Source organism: Octodon degus, unplaced genomic scaffold (genome assembly GCF_000260255.1).
Source record: "Octodon degus isolate 3935 unplaced genomic scaffold, OctDeg1.0 scaffold00257, whole genome shotgun sequence".
Taxonomy (NCBI): domain Eukaryota; kingdom Metazoa; phylum Chordata; class Mammalia; order Rodentia; family Octodontidae; genus Octodon; species Octodon degus.
Genome location: NW_004524833.1, coordinates 1,297,921 through 1,315,741, shown reverse-complemented (window position 1 = coordinate 1,315,741; position 17,821 = coordinate 1,297,921). Strand labels below are relative to the sequence as shown.

The window sequence follows — 17,821 nt, the reverse complement described above, 5'->3', positions numbered from 1 at the left end:
GTTTCCCCGAATGTGGCCATAATTCCTACTTGCCCAGCAGGGTGGGAGAGGTGCTGTGGAGCGGTGGGGGGTGTCGCAAGGGGGTGGAAGAGGATCGCACCATGCTGCGCCTGGGTTTGGACCAGTAGTAGGTCCCACCGGCGCAGGGTAGCAGGAAGCTCTCCCACACACTCACAGGGCCTGGGGTAGGACTGGGTCTCTGTAGTTGATTCTTTACTTCAGACGCTATGAGTTCTGAGAATTCTTTTTTTATTTCAGAAAATAATGCTGCTCTGAGTTCCTCTATAACTTTCTGCTGTTGCTTATTTACTATTGACCCTATTAATTCATACATCTGAGCTGAGCTAGTAGAAGAGATTTCTGCTTTGAGTTCCTCTATGACTTTCTGTTGTTGCTTATTTACTATGGACGCTATTAATTCATACATTTCAGCTGAGCTAGTGCCCTCTGCACTTGTTCTGGTTGGGCTTTTTGTTTCCTCCATATGTTTCTGCATTTGATTCTTTACTGCAGATGTTATTTATTCAGGGATTTCTTTTTTCTTTTCCGATCTGAGTTCCTCTATACCTTTCTGCAGCTGTTTCTTTATTTCAGAAGCTGTTGATTCATTACTTTCAGCGGTATGGTTCCCAATTTGTTCTGTGTTAGTGTCCTCTGCACTTGTTATGGGTGCGCTTGCATTTTGTTTCTTCTCGTCATTTTGTGTAGCACTGTCTTCTGACCTTTGTTGTAGACCTTTGTTATAACCCTAGCAGTTATAGCCTTAGCACCTACTGAAGTTCAGGTGCAGATCTACAAAGTTTGGATTTATACAGCTGTGCCTGTCTTGGGTCTGGCTGCTGTGCTCAGCTCCTTCCTGCTGCTGCCCTTGGGGGTGAACCTGTTGTGCCCCTCTGGCATGATGTTCTGCTCTTGGACTAGCTGTGTGGTTCTGTCCCCTACATTCTCTGCAGGGATTGCAGCTTCAGGGTTTCACCCCAGGCCTGTATGCCAGGCCTGAGCTGAGTCTGGAGGATACAAGGTGGAGTAGAGGGGAGAGACAGCTGTCCTACACACTCATCGGGCCTGGACTAAGTGTGGATCTGGGGGTTCCCGGAATGCAACTGTAATTCCTACTCTGTGAGCGGGGTGTGTGGGGGCATACTACGGAGTGATGGGGGCATCCCAAGATGTTGAAAGAAGGTGTCACTCACGCTGTGCCTGGGCTGGGAGCAGTAGGTCACGCCAGCACATGGTCACCGGAAACTCTCCCCTACACTCACTAGGCCTATTCTAGGACTGGATCTGAGGGTTCCCGGAACATGTCCGAAATTCTTACTGGGCAGGCCAGGTAGCAGAGGTGCTCCAGAGTGTTAGGGGGTGTCCCAAGGGTGTGGAAGAGGGTCTCACCCACACTGCAACTGTCTGGTACAGTAGGTCCTGTTGGTGCCGGGTACCCAAAAGCTCTCCCACAGACTCACAGGGCCTGGTCTAGGACTTTGTCTGGGGGTTTCTGGAATGCTGTTCAGGAACTTTTTGAAGCTCCCAAAGATCACACTGATTCAGCAGTGAGGGAGTATTGTGGGGCCTGGGTCAGTGAGGCTTCCACTACAGTGGGGGACAAGGTGGGACTCACCAAATCTCTCACTACTGCTCATGATGACTATTTAATGCTCAACAAAGCTTCTGTGAAGATGATGGGCATGGGCTTAGTTAACCAGGATCTCATGGCTGCCTCATGTCCTCCTGAATTCTCAGATTGTGGGACTGAGTGCCAGCACAAGCTACACACTTTTTTACGTGGGTCCATGGGTAGCAGATCACCAGAATCCCATGGGCTGCCCAGAATCCTCCTAAGTTCTCAAAATGTTGGACTGGGTGCTGGCACAACTTCTCCACCTGTGCACTGGGGCCATGGGTTGTAGCTTACCATAGGTCTTCAGCTTCCCAGTGCCCTTCTAAGTTCTTAGATGGTGGAACTGTACACCAGCACAACCATTGCACCTGCTGCCCCCAGTGTGTTGCAGCCAGTGTCTGAATTTGCTTTCTTTCAAATAATCTGAAATAATGATCTTTAAATTTCCAGGTGTCATGGTACCAAACTGTACAAAATTAAAACATTCCTTTTTTGTGGCTAGAGTAGGCAACAAATCTTTTGTAGGACACACAGTTGTCCATTGAGTTGAGCAGATGGAGTGCTATCTGTACTTAAATGATCTGAACAAAGCTGAAGCAGACAACAAAGCTCTACTGGAAAGATTAGGTGTGTTGATGATATGTTCCTTTGAAAGGTTATGGCACAAAGGACTTCCTCTCATGTTAATTATAAATGACCTGTTTCAGAGTATGGGCATCATTTCTCTCTCTTAATATTGCATGTTTGATGTCATTCAACACTTTAATTTCTCCTGAGGTGTTGAATTTAGCATGAGAGATACAATTTATTTTGGTCTTGTGGGCTTAATTTAGTAGCGCTATCCAAATACAAAAGAATCTAATTAATGTAATTGAATGCGAGAAGGAAGATATGTTGATGCTGAATGAGAGTATAGTGATGTTTGCGGCATGCAAGACAGAAAAGTTAACATTTAGGTGTCAAAGGTAAGGCTGATGTTATCCATAAGATTACCATATCTATTTTCTTACCTACTTCCATTTGGCACTGGCCCTAGGGACCTGAAAAGTCTTCTTTGACTATTGATTCCTCATTGGTTAGCTATTATGATTTCATTTATGTCCTCAGACTCTCTCATTTGATTGCTATCTTCAGAAAAATTGTAATGGTTGAGGGGAAATAGTGGGAAAGAAAAGGGATTGAAAAGAAACAAGGATAAATTCAGTCTCCATAGACATGTGGCCTCACCACAAACCAGTTAATGAGCCTGTAAGCACGTGTTCTCATCTTTGTCACTGGGATAGGAGTCCAGTCTGTCAGACATTGGCTGAGACTGAAATGAGCTAATGTAAGGCACATAGTATATGCATGAATCCTAGCAGGTCAGAGGCAATCTCAGGTGCTCCCCTGGCCATGTCAAAAGTCTTCCCACAGCAGCTCCATTTCCGTTCTGAACAGCACATGACCATAACTGGAAAGGGAAGAAGAAGTTGGAAAATGTGTGATAACCAACACCACATAGACCCCAGGTTAGACATTTAAAGATTTATTTCATTTTTCACTCTGCTTCATGAAGTACTGTAACTTTTACAAAGAAAAGCAGCACTTTATGATTATCAAGGGGAAATGAAACCAATAGGCATATGGTGGCCTCAGGAGGACAGTAAGTTGTCATTGTGTCTGAGGATGGTTGAGGGACCTGTGCATGTAACTTTGTCTCTATTTGGAGGAATCCAGAAAGAGGAAGTAGATAGGTACCTGCAGGCATCACCCAGATCCCCATTCCTATTATGGACCACATCACTGTGTCTTGCTCTTCAAAGTCCCCCTGTATTGCTGCACTAATGAACCAATCCACTGAGCAGTTTTTTGCCTGGCTTCCTCCCAGCTGAAGAGTGGCTTATATCCTAGGTCTTGCTGAGCTTTCTTACAGCTGACTGTGAACACGCTTTGTGTGATTGTCAGTACAAAGCGATTAAAGGGGGGTTGATAGTTGTAAACTGGTTTCAACAGGAAGCTCACCATTTCCATCAGGAAAGCAAGACTGTACAGCAGAAACAAAGGGATACTTGGGCTGGAATCAACACAAAATCCCCATTCATTGCTTATGGCATAGTAGAAACTATCATAGCTTTGCGGAGGAGTATCATCTGTGATATAATAGAATTTTCCTCTGATGTTTTCAGCATTTTTGGGGTCTTTTAAGGCCCTGGTGGCCAGAATGTGGGCCCAGGCTGCATTGTCAACATAGACTGTGCTGGCTAGAGAGAACTTGCCCATAGTTTTCAGAATCCCATTGTTTTGGAGGGCACTATTGAACACACGAGACATCAGTTGGCTTCCTTCTCCATAGATGAATGGCAATCTCAAGGCACACGTATGCAGGGTGCCACCATTTCTTAACATGGAACCATTAGCTTTCAGCACAGCCTTCTCAGCCAGCTTTTTACTGTATGGGTATGGATCAGACCACGTGCTTTCATGATTCTGGCCCTCATGCGCATCCTGGATGATCTCCTTGTAGGAGTTGGGCCCAGCTACTGCTGTTGAGCTGGTGTAGATGAAGACTGGCACACTAGCTTGTATGCATGCATGCAACAGGTGCTCTGTACCTGCACATGGAGAGAGCATGGTCAGTTCAACCCAGAGGCCCCACCCACCATCCTTTAGGCTCATTCTCATTCCTTTTCTCTTCCTAAAACAAATAATTATTGGAGTGTAATTTTTATCATCCTGAGTCAAATACCATTTTGTAGTTGGAACAAATTATAAAAATAAAGAAATTTTGATATTTGAATTGTGGTACCAGGAATGTTTAGAGTTTTTTTTTTCATAAATCTGTGAGTATGTTTGTACTTTGAATTTCAAAGTCACTTCATCATCATTTTGATAAAGTGTGTACTTTATTGTGACTACATATGAGGCATTTGGCCTGAGGTATGCATGAGATAGATATTAAAAAATAAGGAAGTTTGAAGTCCACATTTTCAAAATCTCCTGGAAGGCATGGTGATCAATTAAAATATTCCTACAGTGGTATAATTTCATGTAGTGGCTAGGAAGATAGCTCAGTTTAAAGTGTAAGGTCCTGACTTTAGTTCCTGGTATGAAAACAAACAGACAAACAGCCCCAAGAATATACACTTTAAAAAATAATTTCATGTAGGATCAAAACAAATTTCCTTATTGAGCACATGTCTGACCCTTGTCTTCTATTACTGTGATTTATTATCTAGATTGTTAAGCCAGTCAGGAAACAGACAACCCTAGCCTATTCCTACTTTTCTATTGTCCTTAATGAATTCCTCCACAGATGATCCTCTTCTGTTCTTCATCATTGCTTTCTAGTTCTATTGGGAAAAATCCACAGATCCTTCAATTTGGTGCTGTCTTTATGAATTGTCTCATGTCATTAAGGGCAGCCACTTTGGATCTTCAAGTTTGAACTGGATGTTGACTCTGAGTAATCTGTCATTCTTTGCTTCAAAATTGTTATAAACTGGGTGTCACAGATTGCATTTAGATGTCCCCCCACCCCCGCACAAAGTGTCATGCAGTTTTATGACTTCACATTTTCAGACATAGCTGGATGTAAGGGATATGATACAAGAATTGATTCATAGTGCATTGCTAGGCTCAAGGACACAAGGGTTAAAGGTGTGAATGGTGTATTCAATGAACAAAATATAAGGGATAGAAAGAGTTGCAATCAACCCTTGCTTGGTTGATTTGCTATCTCCTGCTCACCAAGAATTTGTTTTCCTCTGTGATGCTCCACCAAGCTATCCTGCTTTGGAGCCAGTATTAAATTTTTCTTCTCATTCATGCAGCGGCTCATCACTAAGAATTTGCTTTAGAGCTGGGGAGATGGCTCAGTGGAATAAGTGCATCCCTAGTAAGTGCAAGGGTTTGAGTTCAATCCCTGGTTCTGCCAAAGAATTTGCTTTCAATCTCTTAGTGGAGATTTGGGATTTGGAAAAATTCCAAACTGTTAGGACTTTGGCAACTCTTGGATGGACTAAATCACATTTGCATATAGGGTGAGCATGAGTCTTTAAAGGGCCAGGGACAAAATGTTATTCCTTGTGTCTAGATCATCCCCTAAGCCTCATGTGCTCTTAGAAATTTTCAGTGATGGGTGAATGTAGATTATGTGACCCTAGGCTTCAGGTTGTGTGATTTTTACATCAGTCCACTGATTGATTTGGCATAGTTCTGTATAGGATTATGGGTACGAGTGCTACACTCACCCTCAGGCAGATTGCTGCTTAGAACCTAAATGACAGCAAGTGTTGTCTTTCCACTTTTGCTTTTGCTATCTTCCACTGCCATAAATGGTTGTCCCCCTGTGTGTGCCACCCTAGATTAGAGTCAGTTTATCATGGTCTGAAACCTCTACAAACTGTGAGTTAAATCTCTCCTTAGCTTATGGATGTTGTGTATTTTGTCTCAGCAATTAGAATGTAACAATGGGGGTCGGGAGATGTTTCAGTGGAATAAGTGCTTCCTTTGCAAGCACAAGGGCCTGAGTTAAATCCCCAGTTCAAAAAAACAAAACAAAACAAAAAAAACCAACTATAATGTACTGGCAACCGCTTATATTAAAAAGTTATCATTTGATGTAGGAAATATGGTTTAGTGTTAGCGATTTGTTTGTAATGATGAAGGCCGTAATTCTAGCCACCAGAAAAACTAAAACTAAACCAACAGAAGTGGCCACAAATTCCTCAGTTCTCCATTTTTTTTGCATATAATTTCAGCAAATACAGGTTCTTTTAATTTTATTATTGTTTTTATGATGATGTTGGTTGAATTTAGGGCCTTCTTACTGAGCTATATCTCAGCCTCTCCTCTTTATTTTCATACATGGTATTTCAAAGCAGGGCTAAAAGTTGTGATTTTACTCCCTTAGACTTTATGTATCACCATACCCTTTAATGTGGAAGAGATCACCATTTTACGAAGTACTGATAAATCACATCACACCTGCTATGTAAAGTTGGAAGCTGAAATCACATCTGCACATTCATAGTAAGCAGGCAGTATACACTCTTAAGAAGGCAATATAATACTCGTATTTTTCTGATTGTTGAAAATTAAGAAAAACTTCATCCTTAGAGCCATATTTGAATTTTTCAGCAAATAGATATGGCTTTGGAGGAGATATAGACTTAGCCTGTCTTTCTGATATTACATCATCTGTGAAGACCACTCTTTCTACCACTCTGACTATCCAGAATGTACAGGATGAACATTTTCTTTACTTAGAATTCCAAAGTCCTGTTCTGGCCTTTTTTTGTTGGGCTTGGTGAAGAACTGAAAATAAGAATGTGCTTTCTTCTGGGAATATATGCAAGAGAAGGATTTCATACAATCCCATTAGCAGCATTTACATACTAGTCCTGGAAGACATGGAGAGCACTTTCCCTTTAAGAAGAAAATAATATCCAAAGAAAGGAACAGCTGTGCTGCATCTGTAGAGATGATCCTATCCTTCAGATGTTCAGGAGACTCTAGGTGTTCTCATAATCTCTGATGTGAGAGCTAGAAGCATGATGTAGTGGTCATCTGTGAGTTGGTCTGCCCCATAGGTAGAGGTGGATGAATGGATATCAAGGTTTTTAATTCAAAGTCTAGTCAACCTTGAAATAGATCAGCTATCAGCAAAGTTTTTCTAGTATTTGAATTCATACAGGTATAGCATTCTGGCTGTCTTATGGATTGTCTCTGAGGCCTTGGGCAAGTTTTTCCTCTGCTTTACTCATCTAAAACACCAAGAGCAACAGCTCTGAATTCTGTCTGTTGAAAGTGACAAGAGAAAGCACGTGGATTGGATCCAGAAGCAATTTCATTGTGGGGCATCCCCTCATCTGTTCTGCCATTCTCCTCTTGCTACCTGCTGGAGATCAACATGCAGAGTACTCTACCTTTTACATTGGTGTCCAAGATGGTCTGTCTGGGAACAGCACCTACCACGTCAATGACACTGGCAGTGTGAATGACAACTGAGACGCCCTGGCAGGCTCTCCTTAGAAATTGAGAATCCCGGACGTCTCCTTCACACACTGTCACTTTGGTCTCCATCTGCAACTCTGAGGAAAGCAAGACATGTATAGAAAATTTTCTAGATGGGGTATGAAGTTTTCTCAAAAGAGTGACACTTATCTAGTTCTTCCAGGAGAGTGATAGTGGGGAGCTGTTGAAGATGAATTCACACCTTGGAAAAAGAAATATAAAAAAGCACATCAATCATAATGTAAGGCAATTACTCAGTAGGTCTAAGCAGCTGAAAGAATAGTAAAGTTTATTCACCATTACATTTCTGTAGGATTTTACCCATCTTTCACAATACCTCTGTGGAGAACCACTGAGATTGCTTTAAAACTTGGGTGTCTAAGTACCTTAGGAGTGACCCCATTCTGGTTGCACAAGTACACAATGGGATATTATGATGTAGCCATTACATATGCATGTGCTGTGTCATAGATTATGTTCAGATATTCCTTCAATGACTAATGCAGTCATGGGGTGGACTTCTAGAGTTTATGATTAATTCATGTTCCAATTATGGGTATGAATGCTACACCCACCCTGGAGTGGGTAGCCTGCATATAATATAATATAATATAATATAATATAATATAATATAATATAATATAATATAATATAAAAGGGAGGAAAAGAGGCTTAGTCTCTTTCTACCTCTTTGGCTCTTGTTTTGCTGCCATCTACTACTGTGAACAGTTTCCTCTTAAATAAGCCACTCTGCCTTGGAGTCAGCTGATTATGGGCTGAAATCTCCACAAACTGTGAGCTAAGTAAAACTTTTATTCCTTAAAATTTGGGTATTGGACATTTTGTCCCAGCAATAAGAACTAGTAACTAAGGTTTGCTGATACAGCAGTATATAAGAATGTAAATATAAAAAAATAACCTGCAATAGACAGGGATATAGCTCAGCAGCATAATGACCTGCCTGGAAAACACAATATCTGGGGTTCAATCCATGGTATATATGAAGTATACAATAAAGATGAAAGTGTCTCTTGCTCTCTTACATCCTTGTGCTCTGCTCAATGCTGCCTGCTATTGTTACTGATATCTTGAGCACATGAATTCCTTAATGTGGGGACCTAATTCATGAAAAGGTTTGCTCCTCCTGCCCCCAATGGGCTGACACCCTCTATTGTGACTTTTGATGAGCTCCTGTTCAAAGATAAGCAATGCTATTTGCTGTGATTAGGTGCTAGTTTCTAAATGGTCTGCACATATTTATAATTGTGTTATTATATGCTCATCAAAAAAATCAGAGAAACAATCAGTAGAGGGACATCTGACAGTGGAATAAATCAGATAACATCACAGAATAAGAGAGCACTAGTTTTGGCCCAGGAGCATTGGACTGGGATATGTAGGCAAGGGAGGATCCTCTTGTACCAGGGTAGCTTCTGTGGAAAGTTGTTCTTTGGAGAATTACCTTTGTCTCACTTTCCTTAGCACTTTCATCTTCTCTAATGATTCTGCAAGCTTTCCATCCCCTTACCTTCCTGTAGACTTCTGGTTTCTAAAGGCAAGCCCTTCTTACGTAATGAAAATGGTAACTGTTATGTAATTTTAGATTTATGTATCCCAGAAAAATGTACACTTTTTCTAATCCCACAATTCTATCTATCTAAAAAACTGAAGAAAGAAGCCTCAGTAGGCTGAGGTTGCTTGCAGTATACTGGACAGTTTAAGGAATATCAAGAGGTGGCATACATTGTGATTAATGAAGATTCCACTCTTGATGTGGTCCTCCTGCCCTTCTCCTGATGTTTTCCCCTATAATAGCCATGCATATTCTAAGACAGCAAAATAGAGCTATGATTTTGAAGTCCCTTTCTTCTCAAGATGCCATCCAGTGAATAACTTTCATTTCTCTTTACCAAATTTTATTTCCTAAATCTTTACCTTCATGGTAAATATGTGGGTAATCTGTACCTTAATCTGCAATCACATTTTATGACTTAGATAGTAGTTTTAAAATTTTTTTCTTTTTGTTTTATTGTTTTTTATTAATTTTATTGAGAAACAAATAATGAGACAGTTTCAAAACTGATTAGTATGACAGTTTCAATAATTAATACATTGCATATTGCTGTCTTCATAGTGGTTAGTCATAGTACAAGACACAGACGTCATATACTGTCCAAACACTATTAGTACAAATCTTTCTTCTCATGGAATTAAGAGAAAGTAGCTGTATATCTATACTAACTATTTTGTATATACAGATACAAAATGATCCTTCATTTGTATCCCCTTTATTGTTTTATTTTGTCAGGGATATGTATTCCATTGCCAATAAAATATTGTAGGTGCATGAATTCAGCAAAATGTTCCATTATATTCCATAATAGTAGTGGGTTATCCATAAGACTGGCAATGTCAGAAGTTGTTGACTTGAGCCTTTTACAGCTCATCATATTAATATGGTATTACTTTTTATACTTCCTTTTATACATTTTTGCTGGATTGTTAAGACCAAGATAAAGCAAGACCTAAATAACAAGACATATAACTTTTGTTTCTGAAAAGATCAGTCAAATCGCATCAGAATTTACCCTGAAACCCTGTACCGCAGTTGGTAGATCTTCTAAATTATACTACAAAGCTACTGTGATAAAATCAACATGGTATTGGTAATAAAATAGACCTGATGATCAGTGGAATAGATTAGAAGATGCAGGAGCCACTACAAACACAAGCCACTTTATCTTCGACAAAGGGGTCAAACATGCTTACTGAAAGAAAGATAGCCTCTTTAACAAACAGTACTGGAAAAACTGGCTCTCTACATGCAGAAAACTATAACTTGGCCCAGGTCTATCACCAGGCACTAAGCTAAACTCAGAATGAATTAAAGATCTAAACATTAAAATAGTAACACTAAATCTCCTGGAAGAGAAAGTAGGAGGAACTCTTGAAGACAGAGGGGTAGGCAAAGAATTCATGAACAGAAATCAAACTTCAATTTTAATACTTGAAAGAATAAAGAACTGAGACGTTTACTGAGAAATTTTTGCATGTCCAAAGAAATTATCAACAAAGTAAAAAGACAACCCACAAATTTCAAAAATATCTTAAGTAATAAGCACTCAGACAAAGGTCTGCTCTCTAGAATTTATAAAGGACTAAAAAACATTAGGGCCCCAAAATTTAAAGACCCAATTCAGAAATGGGCATTCGAGATGAACACACACTTCTCAGGGGATGAAACTAGAGAAGCAAATAAATATATAAAAAATGTTTCACATCACTAGCCATCCATGAAATGCAAATTTTATTCATTTTAATGAGTAAAAAATACAAAATAGAAATGAAACTGTTTCAAAACAGGTTAGTAGAATGTTTACAATCATTACTACATGGCACATTGTTGTTTTCATAGTAGTTATTTAGAGGAAAAGATGCAGAGATGATATTTTTTCTAAACACTGATAATAAAAACATTGATTCTCATTGAACTAAAAGAATCTGTATATTTATCCTAACTCTCTTGTGTATACATTTATTTCTTTTTCTTCCCCCTTTTTCACAAAAAAGACTTTTATTTACACTTTTGTGACATTAGTAATTCATGACACTATGTCGTCTAGCAACTGATAGCTAACTTTAACCAGACAGGATGTTCATCTCCAAAGTAAGGTAGATTTTTTGCTTTAGACACTGGACCAAGTCATATATATATGATCAATTTTCTAGCTTCGTGTCTCCCAATATATCTTCCTTTTTCTTTTTTTTTTCTTTCAAAGATGGGTGTTCCACTGCGGGTAGCGAAGCTGTATTTGGAGGTGACTTTAAAGGACCTTTCCATACTTGAAACCAGTCTGAAGATTGTAGGTACTTAAATTCAGCAAAATAAGCCAATGTAGTCCAATAGTCCATAATACTATGGGTTATCAGCAGAACTTGCAATTGTCAGAAGTTGTTGAGTTGAGCCTTTTACAGTTAGCTTATTAACATGACATTGCTTTTTGTAACTCTTTAGCTAGTTGTTTTGCCCCCTAAGTTTCGGAGTTATATAAATGTGTGCTGAGAAGAGTGACCATCATGTTATAAATTATCACCATCTAAAACTCACTCACATATTAAATATTACCCAGTTTTGGGTTACTCATTTTTCTTTCTGTAGATGCCAGATTCTTCTCATCTTGAGCAAAGAATTGAATGAAATGAGCAAACGGCATGACAATGTTCATTTGCAAAAACACATGTGAAGAGTGAGGGAGAAAGTGGCTGTTCACAGTGAGGTTGGGTGGAGTAAGAGAGAAAAAGAAAATATTAAAGTACATTAAAGAATAAAAGGGAGGTTGTCATGAAGAAAGACATGATAGCACACTCTTATTGACATGAATGTCCTTTTTCCCCCCATAATTTTATTGAGAAACAAATAGCAATGAGACAGTTTCAAACAAAATTGGTAGGACAGTTTCAATTATTAACACATTGCATATATTCTTCCTAGTGGTTAATTGCTGTACAAGATGCGGACTTGATATCCTATTTACAAACACCATTAGAATAAATCCCTCTATTCATTAAGAGAATATAACTATATATCTATCCTAACCACTTTGAATACACAGATACAAAGTGGACATTCATCTGTATACCCTTTTTTTGTTAAATTCTATCATTTAAATATTGTAGGTGTGTAAACTCAGCAAAATATTCTAAAAGAGTCCAGTATTCCATAATAGTATTGAGTCTTCTGTTTCACTGACAATGTCAGAAATTGTTGACCTGAGTCCCCTACAGCTCAACCTAACACAGCTCTGATTTTTCGTTTTTATACTTTTCTGCTGGATGATAAAGACCAAGGTAAAGCAGGACCTATGCAACAAGAGTTGTGGCTTTTGGGTCTGATAAAGTCAGTGAAATCCCCTCAGGATTTACCCTGAGATCCTGTACCTCAGATTGTAGAAGCTTTGTCAGTATCCGCCATTTGGATGAGTCACAGCCATTGCTTGGCCACTGTGCTTTCTGTGAAAGCCTGAGAGAATGTTTTCTCTCCATGTGACTCTCCTTAGGCACACTCTACATCATCAATCACTTTTCTCTTTGGCCCCATAATCTCCTTGATCAGAAAATTTGGGACCCTACCGAGTTACATGACGTTACAGTACTAGTTCTCATATGTCCCGAGTCTTAATTGACCTTGGAAGGCTAGGGTCAAAATGTTGGCATGAATGTCATTTTATATTCAAATATTGAGGAAATCTTGAAGAAGTTCTACATATAAATCATGAGAGGTGTATCTGGGATCTCAAACCCCAGGCTAATGTCAGGTGTAAACCATCCTATTGAACACTTTCATACGTACTCAGCAAAAAGCCCATGTGTAAGTATTTGGGACCTGTTTGGACAAGTGCTCCATGATATTGTAATTAACAGGCCATTCCTACTTTCCTAATTAGCTTTCCAACAACCTAAACTCCCATATCAATTTCTCAGTGGAAAATCACTATTTATAGCAAGCTGGACCTGCCCACCAAAGGATTTCAGAGGAGCTGCCATGAGTCATTTCACCTATTGGATTCTCCTTTCCTTCTGAAAGTTTTGGCTGCCTATAAACACTTTGTTTGGTGGGAGGAAAGGTCTGTTGTCTCTTGGGGAGCCACTGGTGTCTATTTTATGCAAACCACACTAGATTCAAAGAATAAAACTTCTAACGTTATTAATTAGGGTTTGCATACATCTTTGGACCTTGCTCAGGTTGGTAGCAGTAAAAATGCTGTAAGTTATTGGTCACCATTCCTCCATCATTAACCGTTTGGACCTTGCTTGAGTCCTGTTTGCTTTTAGTTGATGTGAAATAAGATTTAAAAAAAATTATTTGGTATAAGATCTCACTACACAGGTCAGACTCATAGTGATCCTCCTGTTTTCAGTATCCCAAAAACTGGGATTATAGGCTCACACCACCATACCTGGACATGGTGGCTGGTGCAGCAAGTTTTGGGGTGTGATTGGTGCAACATGTGGTGCCATGGAGCAGAACTTGGTCCCTGCATTTGTCTATGCAAGTGCTTAGTCTGCTGAGCTGCCTTGCTGCCCCTGAAATAGTATTCTGAAAGCCACTCTTCCCAGCTTATCCTCTAAAGGAAGTTTGTCAGAGACTGCTTAGGTTTTGTTTTTATAACTATTTTTGTTCCTCAAATAGACATCTCAGTTTAAACCCATATAACCCTTCTCAGCTTTTTACAGTATTATCTGACTGGACAGCTTTCAGTAATCCCGTGAGTAAAAGGAAATTGGTATTCTATGGTAACACTGTGTAGCTCACATATGTGTTGGAAGTTTAAGAAAGAGAGTCACTTAATTTGTCTTTAAATTATTGCCCTATTTTACAAGTGACATTGTTCTGTCAAAGATCTTTTTAATGTAATGAAATCCCGTAGTATAAGTTTTCATGTTACTTCATAATTAAGACTGTTATTAAATGAATGAGGCAAGAGATGCTGGAGATGGGAAACTCACCTAGGATTGTGGTCAGTAGCATAAATGGCAGAACTGGAGAAGGAGTTGAGAAGCTGTTTGGATGCTATTTGGAGAAGCTGTGGGAGCTGTTAGCAGCTGCTGATTTTTGTGGGCTATTCTGCTGAAGGGTTTTATCACAGCAGCTTTCTTGATAAACTTGATTGTTCTTGTTGCTGAATATCTAGGGACATTTACTATCACTGAGAATTTCTGTGGCTCATTTTGGGGGACTTCTGGTCTTCAATTTGATCATCACTTCCTGGATCCAGAGGCAAAGATGGTGCACTCTTTTATCTCATGGAGAAGCTTTTCACATTGTCTTTCCTTATGGGAACCTAGGTTTCCTTATCCCTGGAGGAGCTCAGGACCTCTTTGTTGTTGAACATGGTTGTTGTACTCTGGGGAGAGCTCTGGTTCTTACATAGAGCATTGCCTCCTGGCTCCAGTGAAGGTCTATCAGCCTGGTGTTGCAGACCTTTAATCCTGTTGACACAGAGTTGATAGCTTCCACTGACCTTTGGGCCTTCTCAGTGCATATCTTAAGTATGAGATATTAATTAGGAGATCAGCTGTGCTTGCACCAGAACACTGGGTACACTGTGCTAGCCTCAGAAACTAGGCATGCTGCCAATGCCTGTAATATTAGCACTGCGGAAGCTGAGACAGAAGGATTACCGTGAGTGCAAGATGTATAGTGATACCACGTACCAAGTAAATAAATAAATAAATAAATAAATAAAGATTTTAAGAATGAAATCCCAAGACACATGTAAAGAACAGTTCTCAAAACTCTGTAGAAAGACTTGCAAGAACTGAGACAGGTTTTTAGTAGGTTTCGTGTAGGAAGAAACAAAATTTGGGCCATTCCTTTCCCTTCACTCAGTGGGGGCACAGATAGCCTATGTTTGAAGTAAGGAGGTCTCCAAGCCCGAGTAAGTAGATCATTAGTTACAACACCACTGAAAGAAGAAATTGCAGATAGCTGGAGTCAGAGGCATCTGATTATAATGGGAGGCACGTGAAGTTAGAAGTACTTGACACTTTAAATATTGGAAGCTTAAGTTGTGTGAAGCTCTTTGCGAGTTCCTCTTCTTGGATTCTTCTTTCTGCCTATTTTTGATGTCTTTTGCCTGTTTCTGCTACCGTCCAATGATTTTCAATAAACAGAGGTACTTATTATGAGGTTTATTCTTGGCAATTCTTTTCTATTTATGCAAAAGAATCTAGACAATTTTGGCCTACTCAACTATAACAGGGTGGGATTGACCTGACATCAGCCGGAGGAGTGGATGATATAAAAAGCGCAGTCCACATTGAACTTTTCCCTCTATGTTCTCTCTTGCCTGCTCTCATGCTGTAGAGTATACTTTTTCCCTACTTGGTTCAAACTTTTTCTTGAGAGCCTTTTTCTCTTGCTACGTTTAATAAAACTTCATGATGATTTGCACTTGTCTTGATCACTTCTTTGCTCAGGATAGAAATAACCTAAAAATCTCCTTCAGAATAAGAATCCAGCACTCCAAAATCTGGTAAATGAGTATAAGATTGATAGTTCACAATGAATTGAAGACATTTTCCTGCCTTATAGTGTTATGCTTTGCTTCTGGTTTTCCCTCATAAGCCTCATGCAGTCAGTGGGGAGAGCCTTCTAGAGTTTGAGATTAATTTATGATTGACTGGGATTATGGGTTTTAGTACTGCTTGGATTGTGGGTGTGAGTGCTATACCCAACCTGAGATGGATAGCCTCAATATAATATAAAAGAGACAAGAGAGTCAGACTTCCTCTCCATTGACATTGTTGCTGCTACTCCTCCATTTTGCTCTCTTGTACCTGCAGCTACCATGAAAGAATGCTCTCTGCCCTGTGCCACTCTGTTTTGGAGCCAGCCAAGCATGGATTGAAACCTCTAGTAATTACGAAATAAACAAACCTTTCCTTTGTTTACTTTGGCGGTCAGGAATTTGTTTTAGAAACGAGCAAGGAGTAACAGGGACAAAGAGTAAAGCTCAGGAAATCTGTTTTAAATACTTTTAATATGTGCCCATTCGGTGGAAAGGCCATGGCACTACTATGTTCCTTGGACATTGAGGGCCCACTGGCACCCCTTTTATAATATGAAAGTGACACAGGAATGATCTTCCTCTTAAACACCCACAGAGCACTCAGTTTAGCTACTGAATGTCTCATTTTGGGGTAGTTTGATATCTTCTTGGATGATGTTTGGCTGGATGATGAGACCAAACTATTTACTCAGCCAGCAAGATACTAATGTATTTACAGCCCATTTTCAACTTTAGATTTTTTTTTAAATTTAAAAATGCTGTAATTCACCCTGTGGCCAGTGTTGTCCTTGAATCGTGTTGGACAATTTTTCCTAGGGCCTAGATCTTTTGTTTTTTATTGTCAGTGGTCCATTGATTCATTATGAGCTGGCTTTTGTATTTGTAAATTTTATTGTGGTTTCAAAACTTTTATTTTTAGCTGTCAGACTTTTACTCCTTCCACTTCCTTGGAAAGATGGTGTCTGGACTTGCAAGTGCTTAGAAAAATGGAAAAATTGAAGCAAAGAAAAATGAGTTATTGTTTCCTACAGTGAAGAATATATTATTTTCCTAAATTGGCTTTCTGGTATGCTAAGTTAGAGACCTTGGGGAGTAAGACAAATACTGTAATATATAATCTTTTGGTAGTAGTTCACTACCTGTCAGGATTCTGGAAATGTTTCCTGATGAATGTTAAATTGCTTCTTTTTTCCAACTCACATTTATGCCCTCGATCAGCACATATAAAAGGCATATTGACTAACACTGTAAAAATCTCCCACTATTAAGAAATGAACAATGATATTAAAACAGGGAAGATACTTGGGAATTTGTTAGCAGAGTTATTTTCATCTATTTTTTTTTGCCTTTCACTGGTTACCTGATACTGTTGCAAGGTTTATGTTTGTTCCTTTTTGCCAAGCATTGTACATTAAAAGAAGAAACTTCACCTAAATGATTAAAATGTTAAAATCTAAAAAATAAGAGTTATTTAGATTTACAAAGCTCACAACATCTGGTGACCTTTCTAATGCTGCTTTTGGTCTAGAATTCCATTAAAAAAAAACAACAGGAGAAAGCCCTAGGTGGCTGAGTTCCATTGTTATGTTCTAGCCAGAGGGAAAGAAAATTCTCAGGCCCTATATGATGAAAATGCTACATGGAAGTCAGCCTTTTGACTCTTTCCACCTCACCCTTTCTAGACAATCCCTGTGTATCTCAGTGACACCCAAAATGGAGTTTGAGTTTGATGGCCCTTTCATTTTTTCAAGATGCCAGCCCTTGAATGAACCTGCTAACTTTCTACCATCCCTCATTTCTTAGTCAGGCAACTGAACCATAATGGGATAATATTCTCGCCACCCAAGGCATAAAAATCAATACCCAATATCTCAGTTTTGGAGCAGGGTCAGGGACTAAGGTACATAGGATGGCAAAGTGAGAGGTTAAGACTCTTTTAATGAGAGTCAGTCCCAGGGTCAAGTGACAAGAGCTGAGATGCGTCCACACTGAGAGATGATGCTGTTGACTGAGCCTTGGTCCTCCCTTTCATACAGAGCCCAGCAAACACTTCTGGATCTTAGGATCTTCACTGTTCTTTGGGTGGTTTCTTTTTCTACCTTCTCCAAAGGACTATCTTTTTTTAATATTTTATTTTTAT

The 17,821-nt window shown here is 39.4% G+C and overlaps 1 protein-coding gene across 1 annotated transcript in view; it reads right to left on the bottom strand.

The window, feature by feature from the left end:
• Positions 1–3,136: 3,136 nt before the first annotated feature.
• LOC101582973 (3 beta-hydroxysteroid dehydrogenase type 5-like) overlaps positions 3,137–17,821 on the bottom strand; it is a 16,961-nt gene continuing 2,276 nt past the window's right edge. The window contains exons 2-3 of the mRNA XM_004646175.2: positions 7,522–7,686; positions 3,137–4,206 (exon numbers count right to left, since the gene is read on the bottom strand). Coding sequence (XP_004646232.1) covers positions 3,395–4,206; positions 7,522–7,686 — 977 coding nt within the window. The 3' untranslated portion in view covers positions 3,137–3,394. The remainder of the gene's footprint in view (positions 4,207–7,521; positions 7,687–17,821) is intronic.